Source organism: Rhinoderma darwinii, chromosome 5 (genome assembly GCF_050947455.1).
Source record: "Rhinoderma darwinii isolate aRhiDar2 chromosome 5, aRhiDar2.hap1, whole genome shotgun sequence".
Lineage (NCBI taxonomy): Eukaryota > Metazoa > Chordata > Amphibia > Anura > Rhinodermatidae > Rhinoderma > Rhinoderma darwinii.
In genome coordinates this window covers 15099900-15122016 of record NC_134691.1, presented here as the reverse complement: position 1 = coordinate 15122016, position 22117 = coordinate 15099900, and the positions used below count along the sequence as shown (strand labels likewise).

Here is a 22117-nt window from a genome sequence, read left to right as displayed (position 1 = left end):
GACGTTGGATTGAGTCACTGAAAGAAATTTCGTTTTTTCGGTTTGTATATTTTGGATTAAATAAGTACAGAATAATAATCATTTCCCTTGTAAAGAAAATACATTGTGTTCACTCCGCCGGGGCTGTATATAAGGAAGCATTTAGCATTGCTTATTTGCATATGAGGGTAGATCTTTCATTAGATTCACATTTTTTTGTTAACAATTGCAATAAAACCGTATTAACAGCGGTGTTATACATAAATAATAACTATATATTTATACATTAAAAAATGTTTTCTACACTGATGCAGAAGCTAAAGTCCTGCTACCATTGAATATCAGTGTGAATGAGAAGCTACAGAAGTGCTATACAGCAGGGAGGGAGCACTCTGTTAACAATATAGGTATATAGATACAGGAAGGCAGCATTTTCTGTGCTTTTTGGTGGTCTCTGCAACATTTATTGGGGTAGACTGGAAGGCAGTACTATCTGTACCTACAACCTTTGCAAGGAGGCTGTACTATCTGTACCTGGAACTTTTACAGGGAGACAGTACTATATGTACCTACATAAATTACAGGTAGAGACAGGGAGGCAGTACTATCTGTACATACAGCGTTCACCTGTAAAAGTTCTAGGTACATATAGTACTGCCTCCCTGTCTTTCCCTGTAAAGACAGGGAGACAGTACTATCTGTACGTATAGCGTTTATAGGGAAAGACAGGGAGGCAGTACTATCTGTACCTAGAACTTTTACAGGGAGTGGCTGGAAGGTAGTACTATCTGTACATACAGCACTTACAGGGAGAGAAAGGGAGGCAATACTATCTGTGCCTATATTATTTACATAGAGAGACAAGAAGGTAGTACTATCTGTGCATATATACACTTTTTTTTGTTTTTGTTTTTTAGACAAATGTATTGCTCCCCCCCCTAGGATAGTGACCACCACATTACACTGGAACCTAAGAACAAATATGTCACACACCATGTTATGGCCTGTTGCTATGCAATGACCCCACTTTCTGTTTGTTTGTTTGTTTGTTTGTATGATTTTACTTGATAAGAATATGTAAAGCCGCTCCACTTAGGTACATATGGAAGGGATGGAGTGTAATGTAGTATATGTTTTTGTTTCATTTATTTCTTATGTTTGCTTTTGTTTTTTGTTTGTTTGCAGTTTGTCAAGTTTGCAAACATAGAAGAAGACACTCCGTCCTATCACAGGCGTTACGATTTTTTCGTTTCCAGATTCAGCGCCATGTGTCATTCATGTCACAGCGATCCGGAAGTGCGAACGGAGTAAGTGGCCAAATTTTAAATGTTTTTGTCTCGTGAAGACTCCACTAGGCTGGAGATGGAGAACAACTTTTACTTAAGAGAGCTTCCAAGTTCAGGGAATCATGTTCTAAAATATAAAAATGATATAAACATCTAAGTAATCTCAAGATATCTGATGGCCTGCACTCTTAAAGGGGTTCTCCGAGTTATTTAAAAAATTGGCCAATGCTGGAGGGATGCAAAAAAAGCCATTACACACCCCACAGATCCCTGTAGTTTCAGAGCCGTCGCTCCGTTTCTCCCCGCCGCTGTGTATTGACATAGCTGCAGTGATGACGTGCCCGTATACCCACGTGATCGCTGCAGTCGCCTCGGCGATCCTGTGCCGTATACCCACTGAGACCTGTGATTGGCTGCTGCAGTGATCATGTGGGTATACAAGCACGTCATCGCTGCAGCTATGTCAATACACAGCGGCGAGGAGGAACAGAAGCGGCGGCGCTGGAACGACGGGGATCCGTGAATTGAGCAGCGGCTCAATGAAGCCCTTTACTTCCTCCCTGCTGAAGGACGGCTAACTGGCGAAAATAAGTTAGTTATCTTATCCAAACAGAGAATGACAAGCGGATAGTGTGTCTGTAGAGGGAACTGGCTAGTTTGGGATCACGGTAACATCCGCACAGATTCAAGCAGGCATTCTTTATATCTGCATTGAGAGCTAGCAAGCTTGTAGACAGAGTGACTGTGACCGTGCTGCAGCTCCACTGTATATCACAAAAAACAAATTCCTTTTTAGTAAATTGGGAAGGAGAGGTCTGCAGTACATACAGCTGAGACTTGAAGGGAAAAACACCACACTGGTAATGTATATGAGGATCTAAGAGTACAGTAGATTTTAAGCGCAAGAATACTATAACATACTATACTATAGTTAAAACAAATGCATCATTGATCTGCACACGAACGCCACAACGGCATAGTGCGTATTATGATCACTCCACCTCCCAAAAACAGGAATAAAAGTTAATCAAGAAGTTCTATGTATCCCAAAAGCATATCATTAACCCCTTGACAACATCCGCCATACATGAATGCCCCCAAGTCTGACATCTTGGTCCTCCTCTTAAGCCCTACCAGAGGAATACAGCGCTCGGCTGTTTGTGTGAGTCCCATAGACATTGAATGGAATGGCGGCACACGTGCTCAACCGCGCATCCATTCAATGTCGTCCTCACTGCGGTCGAGGAGTGAGGCGGTACAGGGTTTTCCGGACCCCCGTTCTCACGATCGGTGAGGGTCCCAGCGATCACACAATTATCACCTATCCTGTGGAGAGGAACAAAGTTTACTTACAAGCCACAGTATTCTCTTCTAGCCCTGCCCGAGGAGATAATATACAAAAGCAACAAAAAAAGAATACACTACCATTACCAAATATAAATCGCTCACCCATCAATGACCCGTGTGAACTAATCAAGCAAAAAAAAGATGCTTAAACAGTCTATTAGGATGGGAAAGCATGGGGCGGCCTCGGCCTCAAAGAAAATACAATTTCAGATAAGTTAATTTTGTTCATCCTTATCGTCCTCTGGACTTAAAGGCTTCAAAAGAGTTTGTTTGTTTTAAATATAAAAAGGTCAATCTGTGTTTTGTGCAACTTTATAGTCAGGTTTTGTTAAAAATTATTTTTACATTTTGAGATACAGCTGCTCTGTATTCTGCACACAGAGCAGCTGTATCGTGCGCTAAGACCTGAATCCGTCAGTTCCGCAGGACTGACTGGCCAAGTGTCAGCGGGTCCGCAAGATCCACCTGTAATCCATCACATTTAAGTTATATAGATGTGACGGATAACAGGTGGATCCTGGGTGTCCGAGACATGCAGGACCCGCTGACACTAAACCCGTCAGTCCTGCAGACCTGACGGATACAGGATTCAACGTAAGATGCTTCTTCTCTGTATACAGAATACAAAACAGCTGCATCTCAATGTAAAAAGGATTTTTAATAAAAACTAATTCTAAAGTTGTGCAAAACACACTGATTGACCTTTTTTATTAACAAAACGCTTTCAAAGGTTTACGTAGCCTTTAAGAAGCTGATGATTTGGCGGATAGTATTTAACGCTTTTTTGAAGACCAAACTCTAAGGCTGAAGTGTGAGTGTCGCTCTGCTGTGTGCAGCCTGTAATTCTCCTAAGGCTATGTTCACAGTGAGTCTTTTGACGCGGAAACCGAAAGTGAAACCACAGCTTCCGTTTCAGTGACCATTGATATCGATGGTTTCCGTTCATCACCATTCCGGCAGGTTTCCGGTTTTCCGACGGAATCAATAGCACAGTCGACTCCGTTATTGATTCCGTCGGAAAACCGGAAACCTGCCGGAGGGGTAACGAACGGAAAGCATTAGCGATGTTTCCGTCACCATTGATATCACTTTCACTTTCTGTTGCGGGGTTCTCCCGACGGAAGCCTCCGACGAAACCCCGGAACGGAAAGCGAACGGTGATGTGAACAGGCCCTTCTTTAGACCTAGGACTTCATCCGAGATCGGAGCATGAGATGTAACTTTGGGTCTGAACATGCATTTACAGCTGAAACGATGGACACGAAACATCTTAACTTTGAGACCAGCATCAAATACCTGCTTAAGAGTACTAAGTCGGGCAATTCTGTCTTATCAGGAGATCTGCCTTTATCTTTGCACAAGTCACTGCAAATCTTCTAGACTCTAAGATAAACCTTGTTAAAGAGGTTCTCCACTACCGGACAACTGCTGACCTATCCCCTGGATAGGTCATCAGTATATCATCGGTGCGGGACCGACACCCCGGACCCCGCACCTTTTTAATGGGGTTTTCCCATGAGACACATTTATGACCTATCCATAGGATAGGTCATTAATGTCAGATGCGGGTCTCCCCTCTGGGACCCGCACCTATGTCTAGAACGGGCCCCCTAAACACCGTTCTACCGCTCTGTGTTGCGGCTGAATGAGTTGAATTCCGACCATGAAAAAGGTTATATGGTAGTTACGTAAACCGCGTAGCTTGCTGAGCTACGCTGTTTCCATAAGCCCCATATAACTGAATGGAAGTTACGGAAACCGCGTAGGTCGCATGCTACGCTGCTTTCGTAACTTCCATTCACTACTACGCTGTTTTCGGATCTCCCAACCATATAAATAGGAAGTGGCCGGGAGTCAGCGAGACCAGAAGAAGGTAGAACAGGGTTTAGGGGTCCCCGTTCTAGAGATATATGCGGGTCCCACCTCTGGGACCTGCAGCTATCTGACATTTAGGACATATCCTGTGGATATTTCATAAATGTCTCTGATGGGAGAACCCCTTTAAACTGCTCCGGCTTCCTCTGGGCACCGAACGTACATGCCGGAAGCAGTTTGCTCCAGCCACGGAATAGCGGCCAAGCTGCAGCTCTGCTCCTATTCAAGTGAATAGGAGCGGAGCTGCAGTTCTGCAGCACGGCCGCTATGCAATGTACGGAGCCAACTGCTTCCGGCTCCGTACACTGCTTACTGTGCCATAACATCTGGTGCCCGCAGGCCACCGGAGTAGCTGATCGATACGGGGTACGGGTGACGGACCTGCACCAATGATATACTGATGACCTATCCGGTGGATAGGTCATCAGTTGTCTGGTAGTGGAAACCCCTTTAAGGTGGTCTTACACGGCCTGACGTGGGCCATGTAAACGAGCGCTCGTTGTTCGGCGCTCGTTTGCTCCTTTCACAAGGAGCTATGTATGGGGACGAGCATTTAATACAATACAATCGCCAGTGAACGAGTGTTTGCTTGTTCGTTCGCTGATTGTTGACCTGTTTACACAGGCCAATTATCGGGAACGAGCATTCTGTGAAGGCTCGTTTGCCCGATACTTGGCCTGTGTAAAAGGGCCTTCAGTTGAAGGCCTACTAGTAGATCATAGAGTGGATATAACGGCTTCAGGTAGACCCTGATTAGATAGCCTTACCCTCAACGGCAAGGCCGTCAGATGGTGGTGGTCTAGGTTCAGATCTTTGAAGCAGAAGATCTCTCCTGATAGACAACAGCGAAGGCCCTTTTACACGGGCCAATCTTGATCACTGCCCTGTGTAAACAGGGCAACGATCAGCCGATGAACAAGCAAATCCTAGTTCCTTGGCTGATCGTATCGTTGTCGGCAGCACAAAATATTATCGTTATCCTGTGTAAACAACGATGTGCTGCCGACATGATAGAAATGTATGGGGACGTAGTAACGAGCGCTCGTCCTCATACATAAATCCTTGTGAGGAGCAAACGAGCGCCGATCAACGAGCTATCTCGTTGGTCGGCGATCGTTTACACGGCCCACGTCGGGCTATGTAAGAAGAACCTATGTTCCCCTCGATTAGTTCTAACAATTCTGACAACCAAGCCCTTCGGGGCCGAAAGAATTTGTCGCTAGTATCTCAAACGGCCTGAGGAAGACGCTGGTACAGCGTTGAAACGCGTAGCCATTTAAGTGTTCAATAAATATCTATTTATACATTTCCTATCATTATTGACTATCTACTACAGCCACGCAGCAGCGCCCTATAGGATCCTTCCTTGTTTCACTACCTTCATGTGTTTCGCTAGTATCTCTGCATTGTCCTCCCAAAAGATCTTTATTTAACTATAAGACAAAGGAAAAAAAATGCAAATGTAAGTTTTGCTGCTAATAGGCAGAGGCTACCTGTCCAGGTAGGACAGAAAAGTAAAATCTTACTGGTGATTGTTTGGTGTGAGAATTTATACTTGGTGGTGGGCGTATATTAACCATTTGTTTGCTGCTTTTGTATATTCTGCCCTAGGGCAGGGGTAGAAGAGTATACCATGGGTGCTGCCGAGTAACTGATAATTGTCTATTCTAGGACACCGCTCCATTCACTCTCTATGGGGCTACGGGAGGGAGCGCTTGGCTATCTCCAGCAGCCCCGTAGAAAGTGAAAGGAGCAGCGGCCGAGCATGTTCAGTCACGCTACAAGCACAGAGGACACTCCGAGATGCCCGTTCTCTGGATCGGTGGGAGTCTCATGGACCGATCTGACATTTACCACCTATCCTGTTCAGAAGTGATAAATGATCATAATGAGAAAACCCCTTTGAAGAGGTTGAAGGGAAACATGCAAACATTGATCCTGTGTTTTCCTCTTCAGATTCCCCCCTGGTGGTGTTCTTCCTTTGTTAAGGATGAGCTGGCATGGGAAGAGCATAGTCCTAATAGTCATCATTTTTATATCCCCCCCCCCCCTCTTTTAGAATAAGAATTGCTGGAATCCGGGGGATCCAAGGCGTAGTCCGTAAAACTGTGAACGATGAGCTCCGTGCAACGATATGGGAGCCCCAGCACATGGATAAAATAGTTCCATCTCTACTGTTTAATATGCAGAAGATAGAAGACAATGAAAGGTATGTGAACACATGGAAAGGGAGAGAAAAAAAATGGAGGGAGTGGCGCTCCTCTAAGGTGATATTGTTTTAAATTAAAAACATCAATAGTAGTCGTCGTCTTGAAGTTGGACCCGCCTAGTATAGTTGTGGCACAACCCTGCTGCTTTTGCGTCTAAGTCTAAAGGCTTGTCGAGATGCCGGCTGCCACCCTTTGCTGTCCCTCGGAGGACAGGATCCTTATTCCAGGGAAGAAGAGTCATTCAAGAGAAGGTAGGAAAACGGTATACCGCGATCTGGTCACGGCCCCTGGCAGGTAAGTATTGGATGCCATGCTTTTCATTTGATTGTTTTTATTGCATTGTGAAACTACGCGTTTCAGGACTAACCTGGCCCCTTCATCAGGTTCATACAACTGCTCATAAATAGTGCACCATTAAATACATAAAAATACCGGGAAAAAACCTGGGAAACAAAGAATTACAAAAAAAAAGGAGAAGGGGCGGAGTAAGTGTTCTGTGACGTCATTTTACTCCGTTAATGTAAACAGTCTAAGTTTTTGTTTTTTTAATGGTAGCCTCTCGTAGTGTTCCAAACCAGCCAAACACATGCTACAAGAGGCTACCATTAAGAAAAAATCTTTTTATCAGACGGTTTACATTAACGGAGCAAAATGACGTCACAGAACACTTACTCCGCCCCTTCTGTGTTTTTGTAATTATTTGTTTCCCGGGTTTTTTCCCCGGTATTTTTATGTATTTAATGGTGCACTATCTATGTGCAGTTGTATGAACCTGATGAAGGGACCAGGTTGGTCCTGAAACGCGTAGTTTTACAATACGGATACAAACAATCAAATGAAAAGCATTACATCCAGTACTTGCCTGCCAGGGGCCGTGACCAGATCGCTGCATACCATTTAACTTTTTTCTTTTTTTTGTAGTACAACCCTTTTAAGATATGTTGTGTATTGCCTTGGAAATTTGATAGATAGATACGGTAGGTTGATAGATACGGTAGGTTGATAGATACGGTAGGTTGATAGATACGGTAGGTTGATAGATACGGTAGGTTGATAGATACGGTAGGTTGATAGATACGGTAGGTTGATAGATACGGTAGGTAGATAGATACGGTAGGTAGATAGATACGGTAGGTAGATAGATACGGTAGGTAGATAGATACGGTAGGTAGATAGATACGGTGGGTAGATAGATACGGTGGGTAGATAGATACGGCGGGTAGATAGATACGGCGGGTAGATAGATACGGCGGGTAGATAGATACGGCGGGTAGATAGATACGGCGGGTAGATAGATACGGCGGGTAGGTAGATAGGGCGGGTAGGTAGGTACGGCGGGTAGGTAGGTACGGCGGGTGGGTAGGTACGGCGGGTGGGTAGGTACGGCGGGTGGGTAGGTACGGCGGGTGGGTAGGTACGGCGGGTGGGTAGGTACGGCGGGTGGGTAGGTACGGCGGGTGGGTAGGTACGGCGGGTGGGTAGGTACGGCGGGTAGGTACGTACGGCGGGTAGGTAGATGCGGTAGGTAGATAGATGGATACGGTAGGTAGGTAGGTAGATGCGGTAGGTAGATGGATGGATAGATGCGGTAGATACATGGATAGGGTGGATATGACACTGAAAATGTCAACGCAATAAATCGTATCTGTTCTTCTGAAATCCATCAGCGCATATTTTATTGGTTTTCCCTAAATTAGTCATAAATAGTCCCCTCCCTCCTCCTGTAAGTAAAAAGTTTGTTCTGATCGATACGTTTTCCACCAGTCGCATCGCTCCACCTGCATCCCCCTCCGCCGTCAGTGACAAAGAGGAGAACCCCGGTGTCCTGGCCGAAAACTGCTTCAGGGAACTTCTGGGCAGAGCTGCCTATGGAAATATGAATAACGCCGTGCGACCGGTGTTTGCGTGAGTATAATGTGGGCTTTGTGTTAGACTGCGGTACGTGAGTGACACGATGCTTGGTGGGAAAACGAGGCAGAACCCAATGGGACGGATTACGGCTCTTTTCACACTTGCGTCATGGTTTTTATTTATACCTGAAACGCGTTGCCTAATCAGTTTTATGACTGATACCGATGGTGCCAGATGGACCCCTTTGACTTACAGTAGGGTTGGTCTTTCTGTTAAATCTGACAAAACTGCTCACGGAGCCTCTGATGGCAGTGTGAACAGAGCCGAAGATTTCTAAATATATTCTATAGTCTTTATACTAAAAGACACACTTTTATGCAAGAAAAAAAATCTTCAACACTCTGATTCCCTGGTGGTCTAGAGCAGTAAACCTTAACCCCTCTAGTGCTGTAGACCACAGGAAAGCAAACATTAACCCCTCTACTGCTCAATACTATTGGCTAAGTGTAAATTTGAAATCTTTTCCTTAGGTTATATTGTCTAAACTTTGGGTGCATCTTACGGTCTGAAATATATTTTAATTCCGTTTGGTAAATGGTTAAGAAAATCTTTAAGTAGAGGATGTAATATAACCGTGGTGTGGTACATAAACCAAATTGTCCACTGGCTTATTAATACAGGATCACAGATTGTGTGAATTTGCAACTCAATCCAATGGATCGGAGCTGCAATTCCATACGCAACCTCTGTACACGTGTGGCACTGTTTTTGAAAGAATGCTGCAATGTTTTTCTAATCCCGGACAACCCCTTTTACGTGATCAGTACTTCAGTTCATCAGTTGCTTGGTGCTAAGAACATTAATTCCAGTCACTGTTGACCTACAAGTTACTGGTGCAGGAATTCTTTCCAATGTATATTAAATACGTCCCACCCTTTGCCTTTTTTGATCTATTGGTCCTTAAAGAGAACCTTTCCCCTGCCCATACATGTGCAGCATGTAATGGCCAGGACTGCACAGACCCTGGGACACTTACATTTTTTTTTCCTATACTTCTCCGTTATTTAAATATCGGTGCCGTTATATTTGGCGCCCGATATTTAAGTAGCCCCCTGAACTGTCAATTGGGCGTGTAATTTCCAAGGAAGCGTGTAACATCGCTGTGGCACTGTCCAATCAGCTACGTAAAGTGTCACAGCAGGAGCTGGAGAGAGGAGAGCGTGTGCACGCGCGCGCGATCTCACTCTTCAGCTCTTGGCAGACAAGACTGTGTGATCTCTCGCGAGAGATCAGTCTTGTCGTCCTTGTCTGCCGAGAGCTGAAGAGTGAGTGAGAGCGCGAGCTGTGCGCGCACACGCTCTCCTCTCTCCAGCACTTGCTGTGACACTGTCCGTAGCTGATTGGATAGTGTCACAGCGATGTTACACGCCCCTTTGCCAGTTCACAGGGTTATTTAAATATGGGATGCCAAATATAACGACCCATATATATACATATATGTATGGGGCACTTTACATTTTTTCCTATCCATATATATATATATATATATATATATATATATATATATATATATATATATATACATATAGTGCCCCAGGGTTTGTACAGCCCTGCTCATTACATGCTGCACATGTATGGGGGGTGAAAGGTTCTCTTTAAAGGGATTTTGCCAAAATAGACATTTATGGCATATCCACACAAAATATACCGTTAGGCCGGATTCACACGAGCGTGTTCGGTCCGTATGTCGGCTGCATTTCCCGGACCGAACACACTGCAGGGAGCCGGGCTCCTAGCATCATAGTTATGTATGGCGCTGGGTGTCACTGCCTCTTCATGGAACTACTGTCCCGTACTGAAACATGATTACAGTACAGGACAGTTGTCCCACAGCGAGGCAGTGACACCCAGCGCCATACATAACTATGATGCTAGGAGCCCGGCACCCTGCAGTGTGTTTGGTCCGGGTAATGCGGCCGACATGCGGACCGTATATCACGGACCGAACACGCCTGTGTGTGGGAGGCTTAAATGTCTAATAAGTAGGAGCTCCCAGACCCCTGTTCCGCCACATCCAGGCTGAGAGTGAATGGAGAGCTGGTCCTTTCAAGTCTATGGGAGCTATGAACTTAAAATGGAGAGAGCCTCCCCACCTCTCATAGTATTGACTGGAGACCGACGCTGCCACCTCTCCACTCAGTCTCTCTCTGACTGAACTTATTAATGATTATGCTGTAAAAACCCCTTTTAGAGGGAACCTGTTAGCAATTTTTGTGATGGCGGTTTAGAGGGGTGACGGGTTCCCTTTGAGGACTGTGACTGCGCTACTAAAAGTCCACTTTGTGAGCAGTTTTCCGGCAGTCAGAGACACCATAGAGGACTCTTGTGTTTTGCCATACTGTTTCTAAAGTAGTCCACCCTTTTTCTATAAGTCCAGTCTCCACGTATAAGGGCTCTTCCAATCAGGACACCCCTCGCCTTCCACAACTTAACTGCTACACAAACTGATATTACCCACACGGCCCGTTGGGAATCGTCGAAGCCGAAATTGATAGCAACTTTTGGCCAATTACATTTTTCTTTTATTTCTGTTGAAAACATTTTCTATAAATTAGTTGCATCCATTTTTAGTTTTCCTTCAAGTGGTCACATTTTTCTTCTTTTTAATGTTGGGAATTGAAGCTTCTCTTCAGGCTTTGGTCTTTTTGAGCTATTAATTAGAGGGGAGAGTATTGTCTGGTATTATACGGTGGTAGTGCTTCATAGCTAGAAAAAAAATACAAAATCTGCGCTCTCCGAGTACCTCGTCTTTAATGAAGCAACATTATAATTACTTTCCCATTATTCCCTGCTCTTGTGTAGCCGCTGATTCATGTCGTTATTGCCAATTAGTGCAAAATACCTGTTTCCCCTCACCACCGTATCTCCGTATTTTAATAGCCTGCGTCCTCATTGATGGTAGGGGGGGGGGGGGGGGTTGGTAGGCTTATTTATTAGTTGGAGCTGTTAAAACGTAGCTTTTAGTACTGCATGAATGGTCTAGGCTCTACAGAACAAGCTCTAAGTAAAGAGACGTCTACCGGTAGAATATATTATTAGGACACTTCAGTGTTCTTTGTAAGAGGAGACTGACATGAACCCAAGGAGATTTTGAATATGTTGGGCCTTAAAGAGCACCCATCGGCTCTCCGGATATTTTTTTAGTAAACCATTTTTAGTACCCTGGGTTGTGCCGTTCCTCTGTTGTTCCTCCTGAAAATAACTGGATGTTACCTTTTTCCCTGGTCAATTAGGTGTATCCCTACAAAGTCTGAAACAGTCAGCACTAATGGGACAATGTCAAAGTGTGTAGACACAAGCTTGTTGACAATGGGGCTGGTAACACCTGGTCGTCAATTGAGAAGAAATAACAGAGGAATGGCACAATGCAGTGTTATGAGAACTGTTTTTTATACCGAGTACAAGTATTTACTAAAACAAACCTGTCAGAGAACTGACAGCTCCTCTATATTCTACCACACAGGAGAACTGACAGCTCCTCTATACTACACCACACAGGAGAGCTGACAGCTCCTCTATACTACACCACACAGGAGAACTGACAGATCCTCTATACTACACCACACAGCAGAGCTGACAGCTCCTCTATACTACACCACACAGGAGAACTGACAGATCCTCTATACTACACCACACAGGAGAGCTGACAGCTCCTCTATACTACACCACACAGGAGAACTGACAGCTCCTCTATACTACACCACACAGGAGAACTGACAGCTCCTCTATACTACACCACACAGGAGAGCTGACAGATCCTCTATACTACACCACACAGGAGAACTGACAGCTCCTCTATACTACACCACACAGGAGAGCTGACAACTCCTATATACCACACCACACAGGAGAACTGACAGATCCTCTATACTACACCACACAGGAGAACTGACCGCTCCTCTATACTACACCACACAGGAGAGGTGACAGATCCTCTATATTATACCACACAGGAGAGCTGACCGCTCCTCTATATTATACCACACAGGAGAGCTGACCGCTCCTCTATACTACACCACACAGGAGAGCTGACCGATCCTCTATACTACACCACACAGGAGAGCTGACAGCTCCTCTATACTACACCACACAGGAGAGCTGACAGCTCCTCTATACTACACCACACAGGAGAACTGACAGCTCCTCTATACTACACCACACAGGAGAGCTGACAGATCCTCTATACTACACCACACAGGAGAGCGGACAGCTCCTCTATATTACACCACACAGTAGAACTGACAGCTCCTCTATACTACACCACACAGGAGAGCTGACAGATCCTCTATACTACACCACAAAGGAGAGCGGACAGATCCTCTATACTACACCACACAGGAGAACTGACAGCTCCTCTATACTACACCACAAAGGAGAACTGACAGCTCCTCTATACTACACCACACAGGAGAACTGACAGATCCTCTATACTACACCACACAGGAGAACTGACCGCTCCTCTATACTACACCACACAGGAGAGGTGACAGATCCTCTATATTATACCACACAGGAGAGCTGACCGCTCCTCTATACTACACCACACAGGAGAGCTGACCGCTCCTCTATACTACACCACACAGGAGAGCTGACAGATCCTCTATACTACACCACACAGGAGAGCTGACAGATCCTCTATACTACACCACACAGGAGAGCTGACAGCTCCTCTATATTATACCACACAGGAGAGCTGACCGCTCCTCTATACTACACCACACAGGAGAGCTGACCGATCCTCTATACTACACCACACAGGAGAGCTGACAGCTCCTCTATACTACACCACACAGGAGAGCTGACAGCTCCTCTATATTATACCACACAGGAGAGCTGACCGCTCCTCTATACTACACCACACAGGAGAGCTGACCGATCCTCTATACTACACCACACAGGAGAGCTGACAGCTCCTCTATACTACACCACACAGGAGAGCTGACAGCTCCTCTATACTACACCACACAGGAGAACTGACAGCTCCTCTATACTACACCACACAGGAGAGCGGACAGCTCCTCTATATTACACCACACAGGAGAACTGACAGCTCCTCTATACTACACCACACAGGAGAGCTGACAGATCCTCTATACTACACCACAAAGGAGAGCGGACAGCTCCTCTATACTACACCACACAGGAGAACTGACAGCTCCTCTATACTACACCACACAGGAGAGCTGACAGCTCCTCTATACTACACCACCCAGGAGAACTGACATCTCCTCTATACTACACCGCACAGGAGAACTGACCGATCCTCCATACTACACCACACAGGAGAGCTGACAGCTCCTCTATACTACACCACACAGGAGAACTGACAGATTCTCTATACTACACCACACAGGAAAACCGACAGATCCTCTATACTACACCACACAGGAGAGCTGACAGATCCTCTATACTACACCACACAGGAGAGCTGACAGCTCCTCTATACTACACCACACAGGACAGCTGACAGCTCCTCTATACTGCACCACACAGGAGAGCTGACAGATCCTCTATACTACACCACACAGGAGAACTGACAGCTCCTCTATACTACACCACACAGGACAGCTGACAGCTCCTCTATACTACACCACACAGGACAGCTGACAGCTCCTCAATACTACACCACACAGGAGAGCTGACAGCTCCTCTATACTACACCACACAGGAGAGCTGACAGATCCTCTATACTACACCACACAGGAGAGCTGACAGCTCCTCTATACTACACCACACAGGAGAGCTGACAGCTCCTCTATACTACACCACACAGGAGAGCTGACAGATCCTCTATACTACACCACACAGGAGAACTGACAGCTCCTCTATACTACACCACACAGGAGAGCTGACAGATCCTCTATACTACACCACACAGGAGAGCTGACAGCTCCTCTATACTACACCACACAGGAGAGCTGACAGATCCTCTATACTACACCACACAGGAGAGCTGACAGCTGCTCTATACTACACCACACAGGAGAGCTGACAGATCCTCTATACTACACCCCACAGGAGAGCTGACAGCTCCTCTATACTACACCACCAAACAGGAGAACTGACAGCTCCTCTATACTACACCACACAGGAGAGCTGACCGCTCCTCTATACTACACCACACAGGAGAGCTGACAGATCCTCTATACTACACCACACAGGAGAGCTGACCGCTCCTATATACTATACCACACAGGAGAGCTGACAGCTGCTCTATACTACACACAGGAGAGCTGACAGCTCCTCTATACTACACCACACAGGAGAGCTGACAGATCCTCTATACTACACCAGACCGGAGAACTGACCGGTCCAAAACTACTTATACCGTGACGGATGTTAAATTTTTAAGTTGCTGAGTTTAGTTAGGTGATGGATTTGGCAGCTTCGGTTTTCCTTTGCTATGCTCTTATGACAGAGCAGAGAAACAGAAAGCCTTGGCGTAAATGTGAATAGAGCCTTACCAAATACAGTAGTTTTGTTTACTGTACATTGATTACTGCATTCAGAGGTGAAAAATTCTGTTTGTAAGAAACGCGTCCCATTGTTTTCAATCGGAAGCTGCCCCAGTGTTTTTACGGGCTGTAGTTCTTAGCATGCGGAATTGAAAACCGCGTTGCTGAAAATAAAAGATGTTCGCGGACACTGCTTGACCTGATTCCTGAAAACAGCATCTTGTAGAAACATGCGAAGTAGCCGCATTATATGGCGCCAATCTGCGTGCAGATCTACAGCAGTTTAAACTGCAAAACCATGAGAGAAATCCGAGGATCGCGTATTTCTGTGGCGGATTCTTTGCTCAAATCCACGTCGGATTTTTGTGAAAATGGCGTTACACCGAGATATAGGAAAATGCTGTCTGTCTGTCTCTGCTTATCTAATCTTAGGTTTATCACAGGTATATAGATATTTCTCTTGTGGGATAGTACAGTGTTTTGGTTCCTGTTGATTTTTGGCTTGCGTGAGACTGGCAACATTTCTTTGTAATGACACGTCTCGGTGCTTCTGAGATCTCCCTAGTAATCCACAAATGGTTTTGGCAGCGTGCCTTCAAGACTATTAGGCAAATCTGTTTGCTGCAATTCACACTGTCCCTGCTAATCTGTTGATTTGGGATACTTCACTTCCTGGCCATTAGCTGCATCTTTGTGGGAGATCACCCATAATTTCAACACTGAAGGCCCTGAGCAGCTTCTCTTCCGTATGTGTGGAAGGCACTCGCAGTGAACCCTCGGCTTTAATGATTAAATAGTCGCAGCACACAATTATTGTTCTATTTATCATTTCTGTGTTCTCATTTACTGGATACGAAACATTGCAACGCTAAAAAAAATAAAAATACAATATTTCGGGCCCAAAACACTGCGTCCTCTTTATTTCGTATAACGGATAATGCGTGATTCTTCCAAAGATGGGGATTACAAGACGATGTTCTGTGATCAAGGCCTGGACTCCACAAGACGTCTGAAGGTTCCTGTTGTTTCCGGCACAAGACGTCTGAAGGTTCCTGTGGTTTCTGGCACAAGACGTTGGCAGCAGATCCTGTAAGGTGTGAGGTGCGGCCTCCATGGATTGGACTTGTTCTTCCAGCACATCCCACAGATGATCGATCGGATTGAGATCTGGAGAAAAGTCATCACCTTGATCTCTTTGTCATGTTCCTCATCATTCCTGGACAATGTCTGCAGCGTGGCGGGGGCATTATCCTGCTGGAAGAGGGCACTGCCATAGAGAATACCGCTGCCATGATGGGGGGTACTTGTCTGCAGCAATGTTTAGGTCGGTGGTACGTGTCACCTCCACATGAATGTCAGGACCCAAGGATTCCCAGCAGAACATTGCACAGAGAATCATACCTCTACCGGCTTCTCTTTTTCCCATAATGCATCCTGGTGGCATCTCTTCCCCAGATAAGCGACGCACATTCACCCGGCCGTCCACATGATATATTAAGACCAGACAGGATAGCCTCCACTCCCCACACACATCAATGAGCCTTGGGTGTTCATCACCATGTTGCTGGTTCACCAGTTGTCCTTCCTTGGAGCACCTTTGGGTAGGTCCTAACCACTGTATACCGCAAGAACTGGCTGTTCACTTGCCGCCTGATATATCCCACCACTTGTCAGATATCATTGTAACCAGATCATCCGTGTTATTCACTTCACCTATCAGTGTTATTAACCCCTTCCCGCAAATGGGCGTTACTGTACGTCCTTTTTAGCGGGTCGTTCCCGCAAATGGGCGTACAGTTACGCCCTGAGGATGAAGCGGGCACAGGAGCTGTGCGCGCTTCATCTTCCGCGGGTGTCGGCTGTAATATACAGCCGACATCCCGCTGCAACGGCGGCGATCACAGTTCTCTCCGCCGCCGTTTAACCCCTCAAATGCCGCTGCCAATAGCGACAGCGGTATAGAAGTGATTGACACAAAGGAAGGGGGCTCCCTCTGCACCCTGTTGGCCCCCTGAGAAAAATCGCGGGGTGCTGATGGTTGCAATGGCAACCAGGAAGCCTAGCAATGGCTTCCTGGTTGCCAGGTGCCGGAGCCTATTAGGTCCTGCCCGAGGCAGGATGTAATAGGCTCAGCGGTCAGTTGTAAAGTGACAGTTACAATACACTGCACTACATCAGTACATACAGAAGTAGTGCAGTGTATTGTACAGGGGATCAGATCAGATCTTCATGTCCCCTAGTAAGTGTAAAATAAAAATAGTTATCGCTGCGTTCGTATCGGCCTGACCTATAAAATATCATATTATTTATCCCGCACAGTGAACACCGTAAAAAAATTACAATACAAAACAATGGCAGAAGTTCCTTTTTTGGTCACGACGTTTCCAAAAAAATTGAATAAAAAGTCGCACGTACCCAAACATGGTACCAATAAAAACTACAGTGTGTCATGCAAAAAACAAGCCCTCACACGGCTCCGTCAACAAAAAAAATAAAAAGTTCTGGCTCTCGGGACATGGTGACACTAGAACATTTTATTTAGAATAAAGTGTTTTTATTGTGTAATAGTAAAACATAAAAACGATATAAATTTGGTATTGCCATAATCGTATCGAACCGCAGAATAAAGTAAACATGTTGTTTATACCGCACAGAGAACGCCGGTAAAAATGTATTAAAAAACAGAGAATTTCTGGTTTTTGGTCTCGTCACCTCTCAAAAAATTGAATAAAAACTGATCAAATGATCGCATGTACCCCAAAATGATACTAATAAAAACCACAGCTCGTCCCATGAAAATCAAGCACTCACATAGCTCGTCAACGGAAAAATAAAAAGTTATGACTCTTGGAACGCAATAATGCAAAACGACGGCCGAGACTAATTTATATGTGCAGCAGTTCTTCACCTAAAACTCCGTCATCATTTGCAGCCCCCACTGGTAGACCCTGTAAATGCAGCGAAAACGATGACATTTTGGGGTCTGTGCTACATATGGGCCTAGTGAAGAAGTCAAAGATTAGACAATGCTGGAGTGCGGATGTTTTGTACAATACCATAGACACCCTTTATAAGTGCGACTCATACACCCAATAATCCGGCCTGTGCATAAAGGATTGGTTCAAAGCGGACGTCACTATCATGGATCATTAATTTTTATTATTCATTTACCCCACTATTATATCATCCTATTATGACCTGATGTACTCCGCCCAGCTTACATATACCCTGATGTACTCCGCCCAGCTTATATATACCCTGATGTACTCCACACATATTACATATACCCTGATGTACTCCGCACAGATTACATATACCCTGATGTTCTCCGCACAGATTACATATACCCTGATGTACTCCGCCCAGCTTATATATACCCTGATGTACTCCGCACATATTACATATACCCTGATGTACTCCTCACATATTACATATACCCTGATGTACTCCTCACATATTACATATACCCTGATGTACTCCGCACATATTACATATACCCTGATGTACTCCGCCCAGCTTACATATACCCTGATGTACTCCGCCCAGCTTATATATACCCTGATGTACTCCACACATATTACATATACCCTGATGTACTCCGCACAGATTACATATACCCTGATGTTCTCCGCACAGATTACATATACCCTGATGTACTCCGCCCAGCTTATATATACCCTGATGTACTCCGCACATATTACATATACCCTGATGTACTCCTCACATATTACATATACCCTGATGTACTCCTCACAGATTACATATACCCTGATGTACTCCGCCCAGCTTACATATACCCTGATGTACTCCGCCCAGCTTATATATACCCTGATATACTCCGCACATATTACATATACCCTGATGTACTCCTCACATATTACATATACCCTGATGTACTCCTCACATATTACATATACCCTGATGTACTCCACACATATTACATATACCCTGATGTACTCCTCACAGATTACATATACCCTGATGTACTCCACCCAGCTTACATATACCCTGATGTACTCCACACATATTACATATACCCTGATGTACTCCTCACATATTACATATACCCTGATGTACTCCTCACATATTACATATACCCTGATGTACTCCACACATATTACATATACCCTGATGTACTCCTCACAGATTACATATACCCTGATGTACTCCACCCAGCTTACATATACCCTGATGTACTCCACACATATTACATATACCCTGATGTACTCCTCACAGATTACATATACCCTGATGTACTCCTCACAGATTACATATACCCTGATGTACTCCTCACATATTACATATACCCTGATGTACTCCGCACAGCTTACATATACCCTGATGTACTCCGCCCAGCTTACATATACCCTGATGTACTCCGCCCAGCTTATATATACCCTGATGTACTCCGCACATATTACATATACCCTGATGTACTCCGCACAGATTACATATACCCTGATGTTCTCCGCACAGATTACATATACCCTGATGTACTCCGCCCAGCTTATATATACCCTGATGTACTCCGCCCAGCTTATATATACCCTGATGTACTCCGCACATATTACATATACCCTGATGTACTCCTCACATATTACATATACCCTGATGTACTCCTCACAGATTACATATACCCTGATGTACTCCGCCCAGCTTACATATACCCTGATGTACTCCGCCCAGCTTATATATACCCTGATATACTCCGCACATATTACATATACCCTGATGTACTCCTCACATATTACATATACCCTGATGTACTCCTCACATATTACATATACCCTGATGTACTCCACACATATTACATATACCCTGATGTACTCCTCACAGATTACATATACCCTGATGTACTCCACCCAGCTTACATATACCCTGATGTACTCCACACATATTACATATACCCTGATGTACTCCTCACAGATTACATATACCCTGATGTACTCCTCACAGATTACATATACCCTGATGTACTCCGCACAGATTACATATACCCTGATGTACTCCGCACATATTACATATACCCTGATGTACTCCACACATATTACATATACCCTGATGTACTCCTCACATATTACATATACCCTGATGTACTCCGCACAGTTTACATATACCCTGGTGTACTCCGCCCAGCTTACATATACCCTGATGTACTCCGCCCAGCTTATATATACCCTGATGTACTCCGCACAGATTACATATATCCTGATGTTCTCCGCAGTTTACATATACCCTGATGTACTCCCCACATATTACATATACCCTGATGTACTCCGCACAGATTACATATACCCTGATGTACTCCTCACATATTACATATACCCTGATGTACTCCTCACATATTACATATACCCTGATGTACTCCGCACAGATTACATATATCCTGATGTACTCCGCACAGATTACATATACCCTGATGTACTCCGCACAGATTACATATACCCTGATGTACTCCGCACAGATTACATATACCCTGATGTACTCCTCACAGATTACATATACCCTGATGTACTCCTCACATATTACATATACCCTGATGTACTCCACACAGATTACATATACCCTGATGTACTCCGCACATATTACATATACCCTGATGTACTCCTCACATATTACATATATCCTGATGTACTCCGCACAGCTTACATATACCCTGATGTACTCCGCACAGATTACATATACCCTGATGTACTCCGCACATATTACATATACCCTGATGTACTCCGCACAGCTTACATATATCCTGATGTACTCCGCACAGCTTACATATACCCTGATGTACTCCTCACATATTACATATACCCTGATGTACTCCGCACAGATTACATATACCCTGATGTACTCCGCACAGATTACACATACCCTGATGTACTCCGCACAGCTTACATATACCCTGATGTACTCCTCACATATTACATATACCCTGATGTACTCCGCACATATTACATATACCCTGATGTACTCCTCACATATTACATACACCCTGATGTACTCCTCACATATTACATATACCCTGATGTACTCCGCACAGATTACATATACCCTGATGTACTCCTCACATATTACATATACCCTGATGTACTCCGCACATATTACATATACCCTGATGTACTCCGCACAGCTTACATATACCCTGATGTACTCCGCACAGCTTACATATACCCTGATGTACTCCGCACAGCTTACATATACCCTGATGTACTCCTCACAGTTTGCTGATTTTGTAAGTTTGCCCACTGTCAAAGTCATAAACAGTCTAGAATTTTTCGGCTAGGTTAATTTTACCAGTGAGAGAGAGATTATATTTAAAAAAAAAACAGAAACTCAAATGATATATATTTATTTGCATTGTGCACAGAGAAATAAGTATTTGATCCCCCACCAACCATTAAGAGTTCAGCCTCCTCCAGACCAGTTACACGCGCCAAATCAACTTGGTGCCTGCATTAAAGACAGCTCTTACATGGTCACCTGTATAAAAGACTCCTGTCCACAGACTCAATGAATCAGTCTGACTCTAACCTCTACAACATGGGCAAGACCAAAGAGCTTTCTAAGGATGTCCGGGACAAGATCATAGACCTGCACAAGGCTGGAATGGGCTACAAAACCATAAGTAAGACGCTGGGTGAGAAGGAGACAACTGTTGGTGCAATAGTAAGAAAATGGAAGACATACAAAATGACTGTCAATCGACATCGATCTGGGGCTCCATGCAAAATCTCACCTCGTGGGGTATCCTTGATCCTGAGGAAGGTGTGAGCTCAGCCGAAAACTACACGGGGGGAACTTGTTAATGATCTCAAGGCAGCTGGGACCACAGTCACCAAGAAAACCATTGGTAACACATTACGCCGTAATGGATTAAAATCTTGCAGTGCCCGCAAGGTCCCCCTGCTCAAGAAGGCACATGTACAGGCCCGTCTGAAGTTTGCAAATGAACATCTGGATGATTCCGAGAGTGATTGGGAGAAGGTGCTGTGGTCAGATGAGACTAAAATTGAGCTCTTTGGCATTAACTCAACTCGCCGTGTTTGGAGGAAGAGAAATG

At 44.8% G+C, this 22117-nt stretch overlaps 1 protein-coding gene across 6 annotated transcripts in view; it reads left to right on the top strand.

Annotated features, from left to right (window-relative positions):
• The window catches only part of EFR3A (EFR3 homolog A), a 192689-nt gene that overhangs the window by 73455 nt on the left and 97117 nt on the right, over positions 1-22117 (top strand). For all 6 annotated transcript variants that reach the window (XM_075825714.1, XM_075825718.1, XM_075825713.1 and 3 more), the window contains 3 exons: positions 1165-1286; positions 6547-6696; positions 8462-8602. In XM_075825714.1, coding sequence (XP_075681829.1) covers positions 1165-1286; positions 6547-6696; positions 8462-8602 — 413 coding nt within the window. The remainder of the gene's footprint in view (positions 1-1164; positions 1287-6546; positions 6697-8461; positions 8603-22117) is intronic.